General features: G+C 35.9%; 1 protein-coding gene across 2 annotated transcripts in view; it reads left to right on the forward strand.

The window, feature by feature from the left end:
* The window catches only part of JHY (junctional cadherin complex regulator), a 104,323-nt gene that overhangs the window by 30,704 nt on the left and 49,704 nt on the right, over positions 1-23,915 (forward strand). Inside the window, exon 3 of one of the 2 annotated variants that reach the window (XM_044669650.1) lies at positions 7,696-7,758. The exons of the other annotated variant lie outside the window; for it this stretch is intronic. Coding sequence (XP_044525585.1) covers positions 7,696-7,719 — 24 coding nt within the window. The 3' untranslated portion in view covers positions 7,720-7,758. Of the gene's footprint in view, positions 1-7,695; positions 7,759-23,915 lie in introns of those variants that run through there. 2 annotated transcript variants of the gene reach the window in all.

Here is a 23,915-nt window from a genome sequence, read left to right on the forward strand (position 1 = left end):
GGACATTCCTCACTTCACCTGCCCCTCTGCTCAGCAGCCCAATGGGAGTGCTTTTTCCCTCCCCTGTGTGGAGTAGAGGGAAGGGGTGGAGCGTTCCCAGCATGTGTTGGGGGAGGGCATGGCACTCAGTCTTGGGGGGGAGTGTCACTTGTACTCTGGGGGAGAGGCATGAACTTCAGTTGGGGTGGAAGGGTGATCCAGCACTCCATCTCTAAAAGTTTCACCATCAATGTACTAGAATATATGTTCTTGAGCAAAACGTATTGTTGTTTGGTCATATCCAACTCTTCATGACCCCATTAAAGTCATTAGATTTGGCAGAGATTGTTACTAACTTTCAAGAGAATAGATTCAGTTGATGATGAGGTCAGAAGCCAGATTGTAGAGAGTTAAGAGAATGAAAGAGAAAATGGGAGGTACTTACTGTAGACCAGTGGTTCCCAAACTTTTTTGGCCTACCACCCCCTTTCCAGAAAAAAATATTACTTAGCCCCCTGGAAATTAATTTTTTAAAATTTTAATAGCAATTAGTAGGAAAGATAAATGCACCTGTGGCCATTACCGCTCCCCTGGGGCAGTAGTGCCCACTTTGGGAATCACTGGTGTAGACAGCCTTTTCAAGAAGTTTAGTCAGAAAATGGAGAAGATAAATGAGATGATAACTAATGAGGATGGATGGATCAAGTTTTTAAGAAGAGGTGCGAAGTAGACATAATCATAAGTAATTGGGAAACAGCCAATTGAAAGGAAGCAACTGAAAGTTAATGAAAGAGTAGGGATGATGTTCTCTAATCTTTTGGAGAAGAAGAATATAGAATGTGCATAGAGAGGAGTTTGCCTTAGCAAAGAGAAAGACTGATACTTTCTGTGAGACAAAAGGCGAAGGAAAGTAACAGAAAGCATCATCTAAGTGATGCAAGAGAGGGAAGAAGAGGAAAGAGGGAGTTTTTGGTGAGTGGCCTCAATTTTTTTTAGTAAATTATAAAGCAAGATTATTATCTAAGAGGGTGGGTGGAAGGGAGCTGCAGGAGGTTTGAGAAAGGATGAAAAGGTTTGGAAGAACCACTGTGATGAGTAGGATATTAAGGTAATTAAGGAGGCACAAAAGGATTGCTTTGCCATAATGAGAGCCCAGTTGAGATCATAGAACATAAACTTGTAGTGGACTCATTTTTGTATGATTTTTCTCCAGCTTCAGCTGTATGATAAGGGAGAGCAAAGAACTTGAGGGAAAAAAAAGACTATGTAGAGTTGAACTTTTACCAAAGGATCAAGATAGAGAAAGAAGGGGAGGGAGTATATAGCTAGTGCAGATATGATGATCTGGGAAAGAACTGAGTTTGAATGATTGGAAATCTCAATGAGAAAATGGAAGAGTGGGGTTGGAGCTGCAAGGCAGAGGGAGAAGAGGAATGATGATAAACTTTGATCAGATAAGGGAATTTCAGAGTTCATGTACATGGAAAGTAATTGATGACAAGATCGAGAGTATAATCATCTTTGTATGCACCTGAAGTGGGGAGGAAAAGTAATGTGAAATGATTACATTGAAGAACTATGAGCTTAGGATGTTTGAGAGTATCATTATGTTTGTTGTACCCTAGTAGGAGGGCAAGAGTTGGGGAAGAGAAAAAAACTGCATCAGGCACTAAGCTAATTGAAGACAGAAGGGAAGTACCCCGGAGAGTGATAAACAACAACTACCAGAATTTTAATAAGGTGGCAAATATAGATGTGTAAACCTCAATGTAGCAGAGGTTTTGGAATGATAGCGGTAGAGAGAGAACCTGGAAGTGGCATTGAAGGAGCAGGGAGTATTCCAATCCCCCCACTTTGACCAGTGAATCAAAGGAATGAGTAGAAATACAACCAGTGCTGGAAAGTGAGGCTAGGAGTTATGTCATTTCAGAGGGAGTTAGGTATCAGTGAGAGCTAGAAGATGGAAAAAGTAGGAATAGAAAAGATTTCAGATGAAAGCAAATGTATTATTTATGGAGCAGACTTTCCAGAGAACACAGTGAGTATCTTTATAGAGACATTGGTGGGTTTGAGGACAGTGGGAATAAGGGATCAGACAGAAGAGAAATGGAGAAAAATGGAGTTTGAATGATGACAACTGTGGGTTCCAAATTATGAAATGGGAAAGATGTGTTCAAGTGGGAGTTTATTAATCATTGAGGAATGAGTTCAGGAAGTTTATCAGTATTCCTAGTGATCTGACCTTAGGTTGAAGATCTTTCAGGACCATTGGCAGCTCAGGTGAGTGGAATAGTGAGAGTAGCTATTCCACTCAGAAGGTTAGGCAGGAGATGTAATGAAATGGTGTTCCTTCTCTTTCCCTGGAAATCAGAAGACCATTAGGGTACCTGGCTTGTTGGAAAAGCATTTTTTTACCTCTTTACCCCACAGGCAGGAGACTGGTTCATATAATGGAATACTTCAGTGACTTGTCTGAAGTTACACAGGTAGTGTACTACTAGGATTTGAACCCAAGTTCTTTATACAAATATAGCATTTTCTTTTTTATCAACACAGTCCTTGGCTGAAACCAGGGGGGGACAAGTAATCTTCGTCCTATTCTTTGGCTATAGATTATATCTCTAATATGAGCCAGCCTTCTGGCAAAAATATGCTCATGATTAAAAAAAGAAATGAACACGTGAATACAAATGAATCAACATAAATCTATCTCTACTACTAGAAAAATAACTTAAACTTCATGCTGTGGTGATAGAGGTTGGGGGAGGGTAGGAAGTCAGTCAGTAGTGTCATCTTCAAATATGAAGGATAGTATTATTATATTAAATGTGAAAGCTCTTAGAGCACTTCAGAATCCAAGGTTTTATTATTTAAAACTTCTATTTCAATCAGGCAAGCAGAATGATCTACCTTGAAACCCCTTTAGCCATTTTTTGACTAGTATAGGTAAGATGGATAAACAGTTAGTGAGTTGCTTAATGATTAAGGAACCAGCTCTGTAGTCTTAGACTTAGACAATTAGATTGCATCTTTGTGTTTGTAATTTAATCATGAAACAAACAAAAAAGAACTGCTGTAATATCTTATCTGAGTTATCAAGATGAATGCTTCCATTCTGAAGACATGCTTTCAGGGTTATTGAAGTAAATTTATAGTTGAACACATTTGTTTTTAAAACAAATTTCATGTGTTTTTTGTGACTGCATTTTTTTGGTTATATGACCTTGAAAGCAGAGACAAGTACTTAAATTTTTAAAAATTCTATTGATATCTTTTGTTTTTATATATCTTCATTTCCCCCTCTCAACATAAAAAGTGATGCCTTGTAACAAAAGAATAAAAAGGAGGGGGAAAAGCAATTCAGTAAAACACCAATCTAGCCACCAAGTCTTACATTAACATACAGTGTTCTATACTCAGAGACTCGCACTTTAGCAATGCAGGGAGGGAGATGCATTTTCTTCACTTCTTGACCAAGCTTGAACATTATTACTTCGTAGCCTTCTGTTTCTTTTAAGTGTTGCTCTTTCCATTTACATTGTTCTGGTCAATTATATATATATTGTTTTTTTCAGGTTCTGTTTACTTCATTTGCATCAGTTCATAAAAGTCTTCCCATGCTTGTCTGTACTCTTCATATTTTTCCTCTTTTATTTCTTATTTGTCTTGCTCATTGCTTGCTTTGTATATTTGTTTGCATGTTGTCTCTCTCATTAGATTTTAAGTTCCTTGAGGACAAAAACTGTATTTTGTTTCTTTTTGTACCCCTGGCAATTAACACAGTGTCCACCACATAAAAGATGCTTAATAAATTTTTATTGAAATGAATGAATGAATATTCATTATTCCTTATTGCATGAATGTGCCATAATTTGTTTAGCCTTTCCCCAAATCAATGAACTTCACTTTGTTTCTAGTTCTTTGCTACTGCAAAAAGGGCTGGTTGAAACATTCTGGTGTACTAGAGATGTTTATCTTTCTGTGCCCTTGGAATATACCTATGACTGATTGTGGGATCTCTATGTCAAAGGGTATGGAAATTTTAGTCAGTTTCTTAGCACAATTCCAAATTGTTTTCCAGAATGGTCAGATTAATTCACAATTCCACTATTGTTCACCTCTCTTTTTACTATACCTCCAAAATTTATTCCCATCTAATCTTGACTATTCTCACTTTTTATATTTGTCAGTGAGTGGTGAAGATTCAAAGTTGTTTTAATTTTTATCTCTCTTAATATTAGTGATTGGGACCTTTATATTATGGTTTAGAGAGTTGGACACTTTTTGAGAGCTATTTATTTAAAGAGATAGATTTCTGTAAGTGCCAAGAAGATGGAAAAATTATAAAAAGAATACATGTAGAATGAAAGAAATTTTGTTAAATGATGAAACAGGTTCTAGTGGCTACAATGGAGAAGGCAAAGGAAAAAGGAAATGGGGAATGGTAGGATTGAGTCAAATGGAAAAGAGAAGAGACAAGAGAATGGACCATTTATCCTAGAAGATATAACTCTGAAGCCTATGAATTTGGGAAGCTCAAGGTATGACTTTACTAACTATAGAACTGGGAAAGCATCATTTTGTTGAAACCTATATTCCAGAGTCCTATGGCAAGTCTATGTTTCTACAAATACTTGGACATTTCAGGGAGGTAAGGAATTTAGGTCACCTCTAGGTCCCCCAGTATCATATTAAGCTTATATGTAGCAGCAGAATCTACATCCCAAGATAGTAAGGGATTGAAGCACACCCAAGGAATGTACCACATGTGGAATATGTGTTCAGCTTTGTGTTGGGCCTACTGCCCAAGGTCTTTATTTTTCTGACTTCGTGAGCTGTGGTTAAGGTAGCATCAAGCCTTTGTGGGGGATGAGGAGACAGTTTTTCTAGCCCTAATCATAATATCCAATAGGGCCCTGATCCATGCAACTCTGGCCCTTTGCCTAAGGTAGTGTTCTTTTTGGCCTTAGGTGTATTATCTGAAGCACAATTCTCATACATCCTTCACACAATTGCCAGATTTTTTTTTTCCCTGACCATGTTACTTCTCTATTCTAAGTAAATATGAGTGACTCCTTATTTCCTTTAGGATAAAAAAAAAAACCTCTATTTGACTTTTAAAGCCCTTACAACCTGATCCCCATGTATCTTGCTAACCATATTTACAGTACTTCCCTTCAATCATTTCTTGGTTCCTTATACTCAGTACCTTGTGTCTCAATTCTAAAATTTTGCCCAAGCTATCACCCATGTCTGAAATCCTCTTTCCTTACTTCCATTTCATAAAACTCTTCACTTCTTTCTGCTTTGTATTTAATCAACTTTGTACTTGAAGCCTACCCTAGTCTCTATTGCTAGTGCCCACACTTCCCTAAGTACCTTGTATTTTAATTACCATGTAATTATTTTGCCTATAATTATGATGTTATCTTCCTCAATAGAATGTGAGTAGGGATTATTTTAGTTTTTATATTTGTATTCCCAGAACCTAGCATAATAGTGCCTGACACCTAATGCTTAATTTTTGCTGCTTTTTATTAAGTGTTTACTGTATGCCAGACACTGTGCTAAGCTCTAAATATACAAAGAAAGGCAAAAACACAAGAACCCTGATTTCTAATTGCTGGCATTCTAATAGGGAAAACAACATGCAGACAACTGTGTTTGTAGACGTTATATATAGTATAAATGAGAAATAATCTCAAAAGAAAGGACACTAGTAGCATTTGGACCAAAAAAAGGCCTCTGCAGGGATTGAGACTTGAGTTGATTCCTGAAGAAGCCAGAAATACCAGGAGTTAAAGGAGAGAAAGGAGACCATTATAGATTTGGTGGGTAGCCAGTGGAAAGGTATAAAGCCTGTGTAAGAAGGAAATTTAGGTATTTTTTAGATATGTATTTAAAGTGTGGCCGCCAGGAATCAACAATTCAGGTTGATTCCATAATTAAATCAGACCTATGTCAGCATCGGGTTAAGGCACTTTATTTTACAATCAGGAAGGTAAAGGTATAGGAATAAAGAAAAAGGGAGAGGCTAGGGCAGGCCTGCAGAGGCCTGGGCGGAGAGAGAAGGTTAAAAGGCTAAATAAGTGAAGCTGCAAGCCTCAAGGCCTAGCAACCAGATAGGCTAGTGCCTATTTAAGGCAGAGTTTGGAAGTGGTCTAGGTAGGCCAAGGAAGTCAGCCTAACTTACCCAGGTGACAATACAGAGTAGAAGCTGTCTGTGGTCTCAGGAGCTCCTTCAGCACCAAGTTCAAGGCGGGAACTCCCTCCACAGGAAGTAACCAACTTACTTAAAGAGATAGTGTCTTTAGTCACTTCCCGTGGTTCCACCTCTAATTCAAGTGGACAAATGGTGGTCTCTACACTGATTTTGGACTGCCCAAAGGGCAGTCCCTTGTTCTTGATTTGTTACTTATTGTCACGTGTGGGTAACTCATCTCCCCTCCCCACTAAGGAAGGTAAGGGTGACATGATTTTTATGCCTAGCTATGAATGGCTAGAGCTAATTCTATTTACACACCTGGTTCTAAGAAGAGCAAGAAGGTCAATGTTGTTGGCTCATAGAGGAATAACATAATCAGATTTGTGCTTTAGAAAGACCATTTTGATAACTGAGTGAAAGATGGACTAGAGTGAAAAGAGTCTTGAAGCAGGGAAACCTACCAGCAGACCATTGTAATAATCCAGGTCTGAAATGATGAGAACTTGTACTAGGGTGGTGACAATGTCAGAGGAGAGAAGAGGATATATACAAGAGATATTGTAAGGGTAGAAATGACAATACTTGGCAACAGACTGGATGGATATGTAGGGTGAGCATGAGAGAGTAATTGAAAATAACCCTAAATTTGTGGACCTGGTTGACTGGTGGGATGGTGATGCCCTCAGTAATATAGAGATAATTCAGAAGAGGGGAAGGCTTAGGGGGAAAGATAATGAGTTCTGTTTTGGACATACTGAATTGGAGTTGGCTACATTATATCCAGGCTGTGGTGTCTAATAGACAGCTGGTCATTCCTTTAGGCTTGGCCCAAGCTTCCAATTTTTTCTGTTCTAGGAATGATATTCACATCCAGAATTAGGAGTTGGAGTAGCTTTCCAAGATTAATATGAGTTAACAAAGTTGTAGCAACCAAAAAAGCTTAAATATTATAAGGCTATATCAAGGGAAACATAGTATCTAGGATTAGAGAAGTGGCAGTCTTGCTGTTCTCAAAGGATTTTTTATCTAGAGCTGGAAAGAAATTTAGGAACCATCTAGTCTAATCCTTCTCATTATAAAGATGAGGAAATCTAGACCCAATAAGTTTAGCAACTTGATTAAGGCTATCATTATTCAGTTATTCAATCATGTCTGAACATGGCCTTCATGGACTATCATCCATGGGGTTTTCTTGACAAAGATATTAGAGTGATTTGCCATTTCCTTCTTCAATGTGTCCTTATTTTAAAGCTGAGGAGCTGAGAAATTCAGTGACATGCCCAAGATCACACAGCTACTAAGTGTCTAAGGCCTGTTTTGAACTCCGGCAGGACGGACTCCAGGCCCAGTGTTCTATCCATAGTACCACATAGATGCCGTGATTAAGGTTACTCAGGTAAAATTGTCAGACACAGGATTCAAAATCATGTCCCAGGGCTAGCCTTCTTTCTGCTACAGCACGCTATCCTTCACTAGTCAAATCATACCCAAAATACTGTGTTTATTGATAGGTATCCCATTATAGGAAAAGCTGAAGAGAAAAGAGTGGGAAATGTTTAACTGCAGAAGGAAAAGGAGAAGGTAAGATGACCTAGTTGTTATTTTTAGATATTTTAAAGACTTAAAAAAAAAAGGCTTAGTTTTGTTTCTCTTGGGCTCAGAGGAAGAATTAGAAACATCGGATAAAGTTGCAAAGAGGAAAATTTAGGTTTGATCTAAGGGAAAACTTCCTAACAATTAGAGATCTCTAAGAGTAAAACTGGCAGCCTCAAAGGTAATGGTTTTCTTTCTCACTAAAGATATTCAGCAATAGAATAAACATTTGTCTAGTATGTTGGGAGAGGAATGGGTTGTACCAGAGGGCTTCCAAGACCCCTGGGAGTAGGAAGTGAGATCCTCACTACATTTCATTGCTATCTTTGTAGTACTCATACCTTACACAAATTAGGGACTTAATAAATGCTTATTGAATTGAATCTGAGATTCTGTGAAATTCCATTTATCAGAGAATAGCATGATCAGAGGTAGGAGAATACCAGACAGTTTGGAGGATAATCGTTAATCTAGATGATAAGAAGTAAGATTATAAAGGTAGGTTGGAACCAGATTATAAAGGGCTTTAAATACCAGAATAGGAGTTTGGGCATTATTCAGTAGCTAATTGGGAGCCATTGGAGGTTCTATTAGAATTCTGTACTTGAAATTAATTTGACCAGAATAACATTGACTTGATGCCATATTCTAATAGTGGAGACATTTACATATTGTTTGAATGTTCACATCTATCAAGTTAGATTATGAACTCCTTCCAGCACTAGAGATTCTATACTTATGTCTGTTCTTATATATATATAATCTGATAATACCTACTATAACAGTCAGTCAGTGATCATTAAGTGCTTACTCTGTGACAGACACTGCGCTAAGTAAACCCTGGAGATAAAAAGAAAAGTTAAAAGATAATCCCTACTCTCAAGAGGGCTCACAGTTTAATGGGAAAGACAACATATAAACAACTATGTACAAATAAGCTATGTACATGGGTCAGCAAAGTAGCACAGTGGATTTCGAGTGCCAGGCTGGAGTCTTGAGGACATGAATTCAAATTTGGCCTCAGACACCTGGGCAAATCACTTAACCCTAATTGCCTAACCCTTGCCACTCTTTTGTCTTAGAATTGATACTAAGACATTAAGGGCTTAAAAAAACAAACAACTATGTATAGGATAAATTGGAAATAATTCATAGAGAGAAATGCTACAATTAAGAATAAGGAAAAACTTCCTATAGAAAGTGGGATTTTAGCTTGGACTTGAAGAAAGCCAGGGAGGTGAGTAGTCAGAGTGGAGGAGGAAGGTGCAAACTAATTAGAATATGCCATCAAGTCAGTGAAGTTCATTTGACCTAATATTTGAAACTATGGCCTTCATTTCTATTATTTTCTTGTTTGAATACCAATTGTCCTGATACAGCTAAAGGCATGGTACATTGGAAAAACTGTTGAATTCTTGAAGTCAACAAAATCCTGGCTTCAAATTGAACCTAGCTTTAGAACCATGAATAAGTCACAACCCCTCTGATTTGCAGTTCCTTCCTTCATAAAACAATATAATTATAACAATAGCAACAATTATAGCTGCTTTTATTTAGTACATTCATGTTTATAAAATGCTTTACATACATTATCTCAATCCTCCTTGACCAATCTGCTACAGTTGACACACTCTGAACCACTCCTTCCTGAATATACTCTCTTCCCTGGGTTTTTATGACATGCTTTCTCCTGATTGTGGGTGTGCCCCAAGGTTTTAAATTGGGCCGCCTTCTCCTTTTTCTTTAAATTCTTTCTTGGTGAACTTAACAGCTCCCATGGGCTCGATTCTCAAACATCCCTATTACTATAGAGGGTACTATCATCCTTTTTAATCACCTAGATCTATAAAGTAGGAATCATCCTCGACGTCTTACTTTAAGTCCATATAATCAATCAGTTGGTAAGTCTTTTCCTCCTACCTTCATAATATCTCTTGTATACGTCCACTTCTTTCTACTCACACAAATCACCACACTAGTTTAGGCCCTTGTCACCTCTTACCTAGACTATTAAAACAGCCTTCTAAATTGCCCTCCCTGTTGCAAGTCTCATCCCACTCTAATCTGTCCTTCACAGCTGCCAAAATAATTTTTCTAACGCACAGATCAGATCATGTCACCCCAGCTTCTCAACAAACTCCAGTAGTTCCCTATTGCCTTTATGATCAAGTAGAAATTTCTCTTTGACATTTAAAGCTCTTTACAACCTAACCCCTTCTTACCTTTCCAGTCTTCTTAACTCTCTCTGTGTTGCTGCTTCATTCACACTTGATTCCATTCTCCTGTTTCTGAGCCTTTGTCCCAGGCTGACCCTTATGCTGGGATGCACTCCCTCCTCACCTCTACCTCTTAAAATGTCTTATTTCCTTCAAGACTCAACTTAAATATCACTTACTTCATGAAGACTTTCACCCCTTTCCCAAACTAAGTTGTATTCATTTTGTATATATTCTGTGTAGACACATGTGTATATGTATATATATTCTTCACTATTAGAATATAAATTATTTAAGGCAGGAATGGTTTAATTTTTGTCTTTGTATCCCAGAATACTTCACACATGGAACAAAAATGGTTAAGTAAAATGCTTGTTTATCAATTTGATTATTGATTGAAACACTCCCAGGAGGAAAGTACTGAAGTTATCTTCACTTAAAGATAAGGAAACTAAAACCCAAAGAGCTTAAGTGATTTAACTCATGGCCCCTCAACTAATAAACATCAGTAATATTAGAACCCTATTCTTCCTGAATCCAAGTCCAGCACTCAAGCCACTGTATTGCCATGATACTATAAGTATAACACTTTTCAGACCTTCATAGGATTGTTGTGAGGCAGAAATAATATTTGAAATGCTATGACAGTGATGGCAAACCTTTTAGAGACCACATGTCATGCACCATTCCCCAGAGACTGAGTGCTGTGCCCCACCCCCTAGCCCCCCTTTACCCCACCCAGGGGAGGAAGGAAATGCTCCCATTGGACTACTGGACAGAGGGGCAGGTGAATTAAGGAATGTCTACTATTTCATAGTTGTGTTATTTCTTCAATCCCATTAAAATATCCCTCTTTTTTAAACATTAGGACTATTGAAACAAGATATAATGTACATTTTTTATAATGAAGTAAAGAGCTCATGTAAAAGCTGCCACACTAGAGGGCACCTATGCATCACAGTCAGCAGAATGGATTTTCAAGTATGTATTCTAGGCACATACTTTGGATCATGATTTATTCAATAATCAAAATTTTACATCTGAAGCTTATAAAACTTTCAGTTTGTGATCTATCATTGAAGGAAATGAAATTCTGAAAGTGAACATTTTTGTTCATTTTCAAATAGGACTTTGAAGACTGACAAAGTTAGGGAATAATTTTGCATATTTATAATAATATTCTAACAATTTGTTAGATTTTAAATCCATTTCCTTTCTACTAAAACGTTGGAAGAAGAAGACATTATAGAAGTTATTGTTTTTGATCCTTTACTTCTCTGAAATAAATGGTAAACATTTTTATAAGTATTGAATGAATGAAAACACATTTATTAAATATTTACTGTTATGTATCAAGGGGCATAAGTAGATAGAGTGCCAGGTCTGGAGTCAGGAAAATTCATCTTTCTGAGTTCAAATCTGGCCTAGACACTAGCTCTGTGACCCTGGGCAAGTCATTTAACCTTGTGTGCCTTTATTTCCTCATCATAAAATAAATTGGAGAAGGAAATGACAAACCACTCCAGTATCTTTGCCAAGAAAGGGGGACACAAAGAGTTGGACACAACTAAAAAACCATTGAACAACAATGAACAACAACATTACGTATCAAACACTGGGGATGAATATACAAAAAGCAAAGATGGGGGCAGCTGGGTAGCTCAGTGGAGTGAGAGCCAGGCCTAGAGACAGGAGGTCCTAGGTTCAAAGCCGGCCTCAGCCACTTCCCAGCTGTGTGACCCTGGGCAAGTCACTTGACCCCCATTGCCCACCCTTACCAATCTTCCACCTATGAGACAATACACCGAAGTACAAGGGTTTAAAAAAAAAAAAAAAAAGCAAAGATAGTATCTTCCCTAAAGGAGTTTATAGTTTAATAACAGAGACCAAGTAAAAAGGAAAGTTGTGGGCTTAGAGGAACACTTTAGTTCTAAATGTAATTGAGATGATGAATGGGGTCAGGTGAATTGGGCCATTAGAGGAACAGATTGACACACCCTGTCCAGAAAATATTGGTAGAGCTGATTTGATCATGATTCTTAGTTACAGAATCTGTGGGGATGGAGGGGACAGAAAAAGGTACCTGATTGAAGTCCTAAGGAGTAGATAATAGAGTTGGGAGAAAAGTGGATCATGGGAAACTAAAAGAGTGGGGAGAGGTAGATCAGGATGGAAGTTTTCCCAAGGTAAGGAAGAGATGGCTATATTGTTAAGAGTCAACTAGGTAATGGAGAAACTGAGGGATTAGCACCACATTAGTGCTACAGAGTCAAAAGCAGATCCCCAAAGTTCTGATCTTAACCTAATACTTCACCTCCTAATCATTCAAAGGTCACCAAACTTTTTTGTCACTGTACTATAATAACTTATCTAAGAATCATGTCAGTTTTTATTTTCAACTTCCTTGATGGTAAAGTAAGACTAAAGCAAAATTCTACAACATGACCTTAGCATCTATACATACCTTTTTTTAGATGTGTAGAAGGGATAGTATAAGTCAAAATAATAATGGGCCCTTCCACATTTAGGCCATATTATATAGCCTCAGGAGGCAAGTGTGACCTTGGATAGAGGAAGGTCAAGGTAAAGTTCAACAAAGAGACATTTATGAATAGTGATTCAGCCTCCATATGTTTCTCTCTTAGGACCCTGACTATATTTCCTGTGATAATAACATTAAATAGATTTTTCTTATTTGATATATTTACTACCAGGAGCATCATTTTCTTGGCCATTATCATGTGTGATAAAACCATTGAAAATATGTTCATTATTATCCTCACCAAAAAGCACGAGTCTCTATAATCTTGTAGCTAATGTAGTTGGCAATATTATATTAAAGTTGTATTTATCTTCAAATGTTGAATAAACAATTCTCAAAAGAAGAATTGCAAAGCTTCACAACCACCTGGAAAAATGCTCCAAATCAATAATAATGAGAGAAATGAAAATCAAAACAACTCTAGATTTCACTTGCAAATTGACAAAAATGACCCAAAAATGGCAAGTCATTGTTGCAGGAGTTGTGGGTAGATATGCACACTAATACATTGTTGGTAGAGCAATGAAATAGGACAACCATTTTAGAAAGCAATTTGGAATTATGCAAATAAAGTGACTAAAATGTTCATATCTTTTGAATCAGAGACCATTCCTTGGTTTAAACCCCAAAGAAGCTATGTATGAGAAGAAATGCCCCATATGCCCCCAAAATATTTATAGCGGTACTTTTTTCCATTTACATTGTTTACCAGATATATTGTTTTCTTGGCTCTGCTTACTTCATCTTGCATCAGTATTTATCCCATACATCATTTTTTTACCAAACAGTAATATCCCGTGTACCATAATTTGTTTAACCATTCCCAATTGATGAGCATCTACTTTGTTTCAAATTCATACCTATTGCAAAAAGTTGTTTAGTGGTTTTTCAGTAGTATCCAATTCTTTGTGACTACATTTGGGATTTTCTTGGCAAAAGATATTGGAGTAGTTTGCCATTTCCTTCTCATTTCACAGATGAGGAAATGGAGGCAAATAAGGATAAATGTCTCACCCAAAGTCACATAGTAAGTATCGTGGCCAAATTTGAACTTAGGTCTTCCAGGTCTGTACTTTTTCCATTGTGTCACTTTGCAAAAAGTACTGCTATAAATATTTTTTGAAAAAATGAGGACATACCTAATCCACCACTTTGTAGAGGTGAGGGGTCTACATTGCACATGTTTTTGGACTTTCTCAATCTATCAATCAGTGTACTGACTTTTTTCCCCTCTTTCAAAAAAAAATACTATTTGTCATATAGAATGACTCTTTGTGGGGAGGAATACATAGGATACTATGATGATGTAAGAAACAGAAAACATCAATTAAAAGTTATTTTAAAAAGAAAAAATATCCAGAACTGAAAGATGGAGTGTTTTGTTCAAGAAACTGCAAGGAGACCAGTGCCATTGTATTAAAGTCTATATAAGGGATATAAGGTATAAAAAGACTATTATAAAGGCAGGAACTAAAGGGACTAGGTTTTGAAGAGCTTTGAAGAAATATCTATATTTGTTGTTATTGTTGTTCAATCATGTCTGACTCTTCATGATTCCATTTGGAGTTTTCCTGGCAAAGATCCTGGAACAGTTTGCCATGAAGATGGTTCTTCCCTGATACCAGGCCCAGTGCTCTATCCACTGCAGTACCTAACTACTATATTTAGTATAGTTTGTTACAGTCCTTTTGCAATTAAGAGCTTTGAAATGTATTACTTGAAGCTGTTTAATTTGCATCCTAAAAACAGCTTCCTCCACCCTCCACTCCCTTTCACCCAGATCTCTATACCTCTTTTGAGGTCATTGTAAAGATAATTATTAGTGCTTGAAGTGGGCTAGCTTCAATTACAGAAGTTTTTTTTAACATCTTCACAATTTGTTTTTGCTACTACCAAGCTCCTTACTGTGTGCGCAATAGTTAAGTTTACCTTATAAGTCAGCAAGTATTTGTTAGGCACAGAGACCCAAAAAGCAATGTGAAACTGTTCCTAACCTTGAGCAACTTGCTATCTGGCTGGCTCCATGGAAGAGATGGTTAGAATAGTTTGTTCTTCTTATGTACATGATAATGTGCTAACCCTTGTACTATTCCATTAGTTCATAATCTCTTTTTTGTTGAATTGCAGTTGTTTGGATTTAATGTACACCCAAATTTCATCCTAAGAAATAAGCAGAATTCTTACTAGAAAACATGAGTCTGAAGTTCTAACATGCTAAAAATATACTTAGGGATCTCACTTGAGAAGGAATGTTTCAGACAATATGACAGGAAACTTTATTTTCAGCAAAAATTTAAGTATGTTTATGACCTAATGCTGAATTATACCAAGTGAGTTAAAGAGCCCTATTATGCTATGTAACATAGACCATGATAATAGGATCTTGAAAAGTAAATTGCAACACAACCAAAACAGTTTTATATGTTTTGCTATGAAAGATTATAATGGTCTTTTTTTACTTTACTACCCAAGAATAAAGAGTATAGGAATTGGAATTAGTATCAGAATACCTTGGCTGGTTTCTTATCTTGGATTTGGCACTTACTGTCCTTGTAACCCTTGGGCAATTCATATAATTTACGTTATCTATGAAATAAGGATTTGGACTTGATCTTTAAGGTCCTTTAAATCCTATTGTGTAACATAACTATAGTAAATGATCAGTCAGGAAGACTGGCAATAAAGAGGCAGACTATTTGCCATGTTAAGTTTCTTCCTCCTGGGTACATAAAGATATAGCCACAAGTAACTGATATAAATAAGACATACAAAGACACATGTAAATATTATATATGGATCATAATAATAGAGACCTCAGATCACTCACCAACTTATTAATCAGTCCTTAAACCAAGCAGGGAAGAATTATAGACATTGTAAATCTGTTTGGTTTAAGTTGGATGTTTAATAGCTGTTGGCCCTGCTAAAGTACAAACAAAAGAAACTAGTAAATTAATATGGGCTTACCACACCCTAAATTTAAGAAGTGTTTTTTTAAAAAGAGAAAACCTTCAACAATCGCAAAAATTAAAAGCAGTATTTTATGTGTATGTTAGTGTTTTTCTATGCAAACCTACTGATTCATATTGCATTTGATAAAGCATCAACTTTTTTGTGATGCACTCAGATTCTCTAAGAACCTGATGAATTTCTTTGAGAGAGAAGTAGCTACCCAATCTAGCTCAGCTGTACTCAATCTGAGTTGCTTTCCTACCTACAAACCCTCACTTCAAAGCGAGGAACATAATGTACAATTTTTTAATGGCTCTAGACCCAGGCACTCAGACTCTCTGTGCTCCAAGCCTTACCTCAGTGTAAACACCTAATCAAGATTGCCTACGCTTCAACAATAGCAGCCAAATGCAATTCGAGAACCACAAGCCTTTGAAGTCCTCACTGCAAAGGCCGGTTTTCTAGTCTGGGATAATGACATGCCATGATTGCTGTCTTTGTTGTATCTTTTCAGTAGAGAAGCAATTATAGGCCCCAATTTAACAGAATAGACATTACACAGCTTATGATGCTCAAAATGCAATTTCATTTGATCATTTTCTCAATTTGATTGGTATTAATAGAATAGTTCACAAAAAAATAGCTGGCAGAGGTTGTGTCCCGTTCCACTTTCAAAGAGATAATGTAGAAGTATGCTTTACTTGCCCAGAAACTATCAGTTCGATGTTTCAGTCAGAGAGTTCCACCAAAACAGCCTGTGAATGAAAAGGTTGTATGTTCCATTTTTCTCTGGGAAATGAAAGTTATGAGGGTGCTTTTTAATTTCTTTAATTTCATATTAGAGATATATTATAGCTTCCCTCATTGCTAGTTAAGACTATATCTCCAATAGAATATTTTAGGAAAACTCAACAAATTTACTAAGCCATAAAGTCTCTCTATTCCACTGGACTTTCTAACAGTTTAAGAATTATAAAATCCAAATATTAGATTTAGAAAAAAACTGTTTGCCATATGAAGATTCCTTCTAGTGGGTGCATAAAGATATAGATACAAACAACTTTGGTGTGAATAAAACATAAAGACACATATACATATTACACATGAGTCAGATAAATAGACATTTCAAGTCACTAATTTATTAATCAGTCATTAAACCAAGAAGGGAAGAATTATAGATATGCTGGTCTGCTAAATTGAGATTAATTTACAATATTATCCTGTCTTTAGGTAATTCTTCATTAATTTCATCATAGCCTGATCATGGGTGGCCATTCTCTTAAATGTTATATTTCATAGTCTTCTTCCCTGGAAATCTTTTTAGTGGTTTACAATCCCACCATCAATTTCTCCTCTAGGTAAAAGTGACTGATTTTCCTCTGAGCCTCCTGACATTTTTGATAGGGAAAGTGAGAATGAGATAGTATCTTGGAAAAAAAGATATTATTTTAACACTTTGTTGTTTATGCTTTATTTTATTTTAAATTCCATTTTAAATTCCAGATTCCTCTCTCTTTCCTCCCACTCCCTCATCTGTCTATTCAATTACAAATATGAAGTCATGCAAAACAAATTTCTGCATTAGCTATGTTCTAAAAAAAAAACACAAGAAAAAGGAAAAAAGAAAAATATATGCTTCAACCTGAATTCTGAGTTCTTTCTTTGGGGATGTATAATAGTTTTCATCATTAGACCTTTGGAATTGGGGTATTTCATTGTGTTGATCAGTTAAGTCTGTCACACTCAATATTACCTTTTGTAATAATGCTTTTGCTGAATACATTGTTTTCCTGATTCTGTTCATTTCACTTTGTATCAGTTCATATAAGTCTTCCCAGGTTTTTCTGAAACTATCCCCTTCATCATTTCTTATAGCACAATAGTATTCCATCGAATTCATATATAGTTGCTTACTCAGCCATTCCCCAAGTGATGAATATTTCCTTAGTTTCCAATTCTTTGCTACAACAAAAAGAGGTACTATAAATATTTTTGTATAGATGAGTCCTTTCTTTTTCCTTTGATGCCCCCAGGGTATAGACCAAATAGCTGTATTACTGGGCCAAAAGTATCATGGTTTGGGGGGCAGCTGGGTGGCTCAGTGGATTGAGAGCCAGGCCTAGAGACAGGAGGTCCTAGGTTCAAATCCGGCCTCAGACACTTCCCAGCTGTGTGAACCGGGGCAAGTCACTTGACCCCCATTGCCCACCCTTACCAATCTTCCACCTATAAGTCAATACACAGAAGTAAAGGGTTTAAAAAAAAAATTAAAAAAAAAAAAAACAAAAAAAAAAGTATCATGGTTTAATAGCTTTGGGGGTTATAGTTCCAAATTGCTTTCCAAAATTGTTGGACTAGTTCACAGCACGACCAACAGTGCATTAAGTATACCAAATTTTCCACAGTTCTTCCAGCATACAACTGTGAATAAATAAGCCTATATACAGGATAAGTTCAGGAAGGGAGTAGAATGGGGCATATGCAAGAGCTGTTACAAAGGTAGAAACTATAGGATTTAATGACTAATTGGATTTAAGGGGAGAAAAAGTGAAGAGTCATATATAAAAGCTAGGTTGCCAGCCTAGAGAAACTGGGAGAATGGTGGTACCCTCAACAATGATAGGGCACTTACAAAGATAATTTGGGGGGAAATATAATTCAGTTGTGGACATGTTGAGTTTAAGATATCTCTGACTCTTGGTTTGAGTTATCTGAAGGCAGTTGGAGATATGAGCCTGGAGGTTAGGAGAGAGGTTAGTACTAGAGAAGTAGATCTGAGAACCATTAGCATACATATATGGTCATTGAAATCATGGGAATAGATAAGGTCAACAAATGAAAAAATATATAGAAAGAAGACCGCCCAGGACAAACTCCTGGGGGTCACTCACCTTTATCAGATGCAACCTAGATAAAAATCCAGCAAAGGAGCCTAAAAAGTGGTCATTTACGTAGAAAGGGAACTAGGAGAGAATGGCATCATGAAAACTTAGAATATAGAAGATAGGAGAAATTATCAAAGGGAAAAGAGGGATCAACAATGTCAAAGGCTGAAGGAAAAAAATGTAAAAAATGGAAGAGATTGGAGAAAAGCCCATTAAATCTGTTAATTAAGAGATTGTTACTAGTTTTGGAAAGAATATTTTAAATTGAATGACAAGGTCAGAAACCAGACTGAGTGGCTCACTATTATGACCTTTCAAAGATTATAAGTTCATAACTATCTCAGATATTACCTCGGAAGCATTTTGTGTTTGAAGATAGAGGATGGGGGCAGATCCCTGAGACCTATCTCCTGACAGGGCTCTCAACATTTCTGCCTATTCATGGGAACCTACTTGGGCAGGAATGAAGATAAGTGCTTTGTTCTTTTGAACAAACTTCACTTTGGGCTATACAACCAATCAGTAGTCCATCTCTTCTGCACATAGTTAACTGACTGAAACAGTTATAGTTGTCTGTGCATGCTCCAAAATGAGGAGAAAGGCATTCCATTACCTGTTAATGTTTTTATTGATGTCTTTGGTTTCTTAAATTTTCATAATTATCCTCAGTATCTTTCCCTTTCCTCAAGGAACCATCCTATATAACAAAGGGTATTTTTTAAAAGAGAGAAAAAAGAGATAATAAAACTATTTCTTTTTGCAGACAATATGAAGAAAACATATAGAAAATCCAAGAGATTCGACTTAAAAATTAGTTGAAACTATCAATAATTTAAACAAAGTTTCAGGATATAAAATAAACTCACACAAATCATCAACATTTCTACATATCACCAACAGTGTCCTGTAAGACATTTAAAATAATCATAGATAGAATAAAGTACCTAGGAGTATATCTGCCAAAAACAAATCCCAAGAACTGTATTTGGACATAATTATAAAACACTTTTTATACAAATAAAGTCAGACTTAAATAATTGGAGAAATATTAATTATTCATGGGTAGGCAGAACCAATATAATTAAAATGACAATCCTACTGAAATTAAACTACTTATTCAATGCTATCCAATTAAATTACCAAAAAATTATTTTATTGAACTGGAAAAAATAATTCATTTGAAAAATGTAAAGGAGCAAAGTCTAACAGTACCAGATTTAAACTATATTATGAAGTAGTAATTATTAAAACTATCTGTTACTAGGTAAAAAATTTTAAAAGTAGATCAAAAAAGAACAGACATACAACAAATACTCTTAAAAGATTATGGGGGGGGGGGAGCTGGGTAGCTCAGTGGATTGAGAGCCAGACCTAGATACAGGAGGTCCTAGGTTCAAATCTGACCTCAGATACTTCCCAGCTATGTGACCCTGGGCAAGTCACTTGATCCCCATTGCCTACCCTTACCACTCTTATGCCTTGGAGCCAATACACAGCATTGATTCCAAGATGAAAGGTAAGGTTTAAAAAAAAAAAAAAAGATTATAGTAGTGGGCAGCAGGGTGGCTCAATAGATTGAGAGGCAGACCTAGAGACAAGAGGTCCTAGGTTCAAATCTGACATCAGATACTTCCTAGCTGTGTGATCCTGTGCAAGTCACTTAACCCCCATTGCCTAAACCTTAGTGCTTTTCTGCCTTGGAACTAATGCACAGTATTGATTCTAAGACAGAAGATAAGAGTTTTGTAACCTTGCATTTGACAAAAGTAAGGATCCAAGTTTGGGGCATAAGAATTCACTGGCAAAAAAAAACAAACTGTTGGAAAACTATAAAGCAATATGGCAGAATTTAGATATAGACCAATATTTTATACAATTTATTAAGATAAGCTCAAAATGAGCACATGACTTAGACTTAAAAGGAGATTTAATAATCAAATACATGGAACTGTAATAAATAAAAGAGATTTAAAAGGATAGATTTAAAAATATTATGATTTTAAAGGATTTATTGGTATCCATTAGAAAAATAAAGCCATGTGCCTGTTAAGAGTCAGTTTGAAAGTCACACCCTGTTGCCTCCTCCTCCCATCCTGGCTCCTGTTCCCAAGGCAGAAAAGAGGAAGTACCAACCCAGGCACTCACTATTTATCCTTCTGTTTACATTATTACATAACTGTCTTACATCGCCATGTAAGATAGGAAGCCAGTTAGATCATGGGAAATGTAGTTTTAAAGAGCCCTAAATGTCCACAGGAAGTTTAGATCAGGGACCTCAAAATTAGTTCAAGGACTCCCAAATTTCCAATATCACAGAATATACTACCTATCAGATTTATGGATAGGAAAAAAATTTATGAATATAACAAATTAAAAAGGTTTTGTACATATAAAACTAATGTAACCTGGGGCAGCTGTGGATTAAGAGCTAGACCTAGAGACGGGAGGTCCTAGATTCAAATATGGCTTCAGACACTTCCCAGATGTGTGACCCTGGGCAAGTCACTTAACCCCCATTGTCTATCCCTTACCACTCTTCTGCCTTGGAACTAAAGACAAAAGGTAAGGAGCTAAAGACAAAAGGGTAAGGGTTTAAAAAATAAAAAATAATAAAACTAATGTAACCAAGATTAGAAGGAAAGTAAATAGTGGAGGAGGTATACAGATAGTTTCTCAGAGGTCTCAAATCTAAAAATATAAAGGACGTTATCAAGGATACAAGAATATGAGCCATTCCCCAACTGATAAATGATCCAAAGATATCAGTTTTTAGATCAAGAAATCAGAACTATATGTAATTATATGAAAATGTCCTAAATCATTATTAATTAGAGAAATGCAAAATGACAAATGTTGGACAGAATATGGAAAAATGGGGACCCTAATACACTGTTGGTGGTGCTATGAACTGATCCAACCATTTTGGAGAGCAATCTGGAATTATCCTTAAAGAGCAATAAATCTGTGTATTTTGACCCAACAATATCAGAACTATGTATATTTCCTAAGGTGATCAGAGAAAAAAGAAGATAACCTACACTAAAATATTTACAGCAGCTTTCTTTGTGGTGGCAAATAACTGGAAATTAAAGGGATACTCATCAACTGGGGATTGGCTAAAATATGTTGTGGCAAATGATTGTGATGGAATACTAGATGAGCAGGTTAATTTTGGAAAAACATGGGAGCACATGAAATTATGAAGTGAAATGAGCAGGACACTGAAACATATACAACTCTAGAAAAAGAACTGATAGATGGAAAAAAGTAAGATACAGTTTTATATACATTTTTTTTATCAAATGATGCCTTCTCTTATGGGGGAATGAGAAGGAATAAGGGAGTTAACTGGATATTTTCCTGTAACAAGCAAATAAATAAATAATTTAAATTAAAAAATAAAAGATGAAAATAGCACAACTGATCAATAAATTTAAAAAGTGCAAAAATATGTGCAACATATAACATCTGTGGTCCTTCCATCTCTTCAAAGGGTTAGATTGGAGTTGATGTTTATCTTTTCATTTGAATCATGCTTAATCTTTAAATTTTATTATATTCGCTTTCAGTTTATTTTTTTTTGGTGTATGATAGTTCTTTCCATATATACTGTTGTAGTTATGGTTTTCTTGACTCTGCTTACTTTACTCTGCATCAGTTCAAATAAATCTTTCCATTCTTCTCTGTATTCATCACCTACATAATTTCTTACAGCACAATAACATCCCATCAAATATATACCATAATTTGTTTAGCCATTCCCCAATCAATGAGCTTCTCCTTTTTTTCCAATTCTTAGCTATCACAAAAAGTGATGCTATAAATATTTTGGTGTACATGGTGATATAATTCTTATATGTAGTTTTCTTAAGGTATAAATCCAATAATGGAATTTTTGATTCAAAAGGTATAGACATTTTTGTCACCTTATTTGCATAATTCAAAATTGCTTTCCAAAATGTTTGGCCCATTTCACAGCCTCACCAACAATGTATTAGTGTGCCTTTCATTCCACAATACCTCCAACATTAGGTATTGTCATTTTTTACAATTTGCAAGGTGTGCAGTGAAACCTCAGAGGTGTCTTGATATTATTAATAATTTGGAGCATTTTTTCATGTGGTTGTGAATACGTTTCAATTCTTTTGAGAACCATTTGATTATATCCTTTGACCACTTATCTATTAGGAAATGGCTATTAGTTTTATATATATATGTATATATTTATATGTATATATAATAACTCTTAGATAACAAATTCTGATTGGAGCAACTTGATACAAAATTTTTCCCCATTCAACGACTTCCTTCTTATTCTGGATTCATTCATTTTGTCTACACAGTAGCTTTGTATTTTATGTAATCAAAGTTATTTGTGGCATCTTTTGTAATTACTTCAGTCTCTTATTTGGTTAAGAATATATCTCCTATCCATATCTGTGAAAGATATATGATATATTTGTCTTCTATTGTATTGTAATCTGATCATTAGTATTAAGGTTCACATACATACAGAATGTTTTGTGAAATATGGTGGTGTTCATCAAAGCCCAATTTCTGCCATACTGCTTTCCAATTTTCCCAACAGTTTTTTTAACCAATTAAGGATTTTTTTCCTACATCATTTATGTTTTCTGCACTTTATCAATCACTAGGCTATTTTTTGGATTTTGTTATTATATGAAAAAGTAAATTTTTGTGGAAGCCTGCAACTTTGATGAAGCAGTTAATTGTATCAATTAGCATTTTTGCTAATTTTTTTTTTTTGCAGATTCTCTAGGATTTTCCAAGTATATCATCAGCAAATAGGGAAGTTTTTTCTCTAGAACTATATCAAATAGTAGGGAGAGTCAGCAACTTTACTTCACTCCCATACTAGTTGGAAAAGTATCTCCTTTGCATATGATGCTTAATTCTGATTTTAAAGATGCTTTCTTTTTATGATGTTAAAAAAAAGGTTCTTCTATGCCTATACTTTGTAGGATTTGTAGCATAAAGGAATGCTGCACATTGGCAAGGGCTATTTCTGCATCTATTGGGAATGTTTTGGTTTTTAAGATGATTGATCATATTGATTGTTTTCCTAATGTGGAATCACCCTTGCACCCAGGTATTAATCTCATATAGTCATATTGATTGATTTCTTAGATAAACCACTGTAGTCTATTTGACATGGTTTTGTTTAAAAAAATTTAAGTCAATTTTCATTAAGATCTTGGCCTATAATATATTCCTTCTGTGTTTTATCTTCCCCTGGATTAGCTATTAGGTGGAAAAAGTAAAGGGAATGGGGGCAGCTAGGTAACTCAGTAGATTGAGAGCCAGGGCTAGAGACAGGAGGTCCTAAATTCAAATCTGACCTCAGACCCTTCCCAGTTTGTGACCCTGGGCAAGTCACTTAACCGCCATTGTCTAGCCCTTACCACTCTTCTGCCTTGGAGCCAGCTCCAAGACGGAAGGTAAGGGTTTAAAAAAATATATCCCTCGTTAAAAGACCAGAGCAGAATAGAAAATTTGACATTGAAACAAACACAAGATTCAAG

The sequence above is a fragment of the Gracilinanus agilis genome, chromosome 3 (genome assembly GCF_016433145.1).
Source record: "Gracilinanus agilis isolate LMUSP501 chromosome 3, AgileGrace, whole genome shotgun sequence".
Lineage (NCBI taxonomy): Eukaryota > Metazoa > Chordata > Mammalia > Didelphimorphia > Didelphidae > Gracilinanus > Gracilinanus agilis.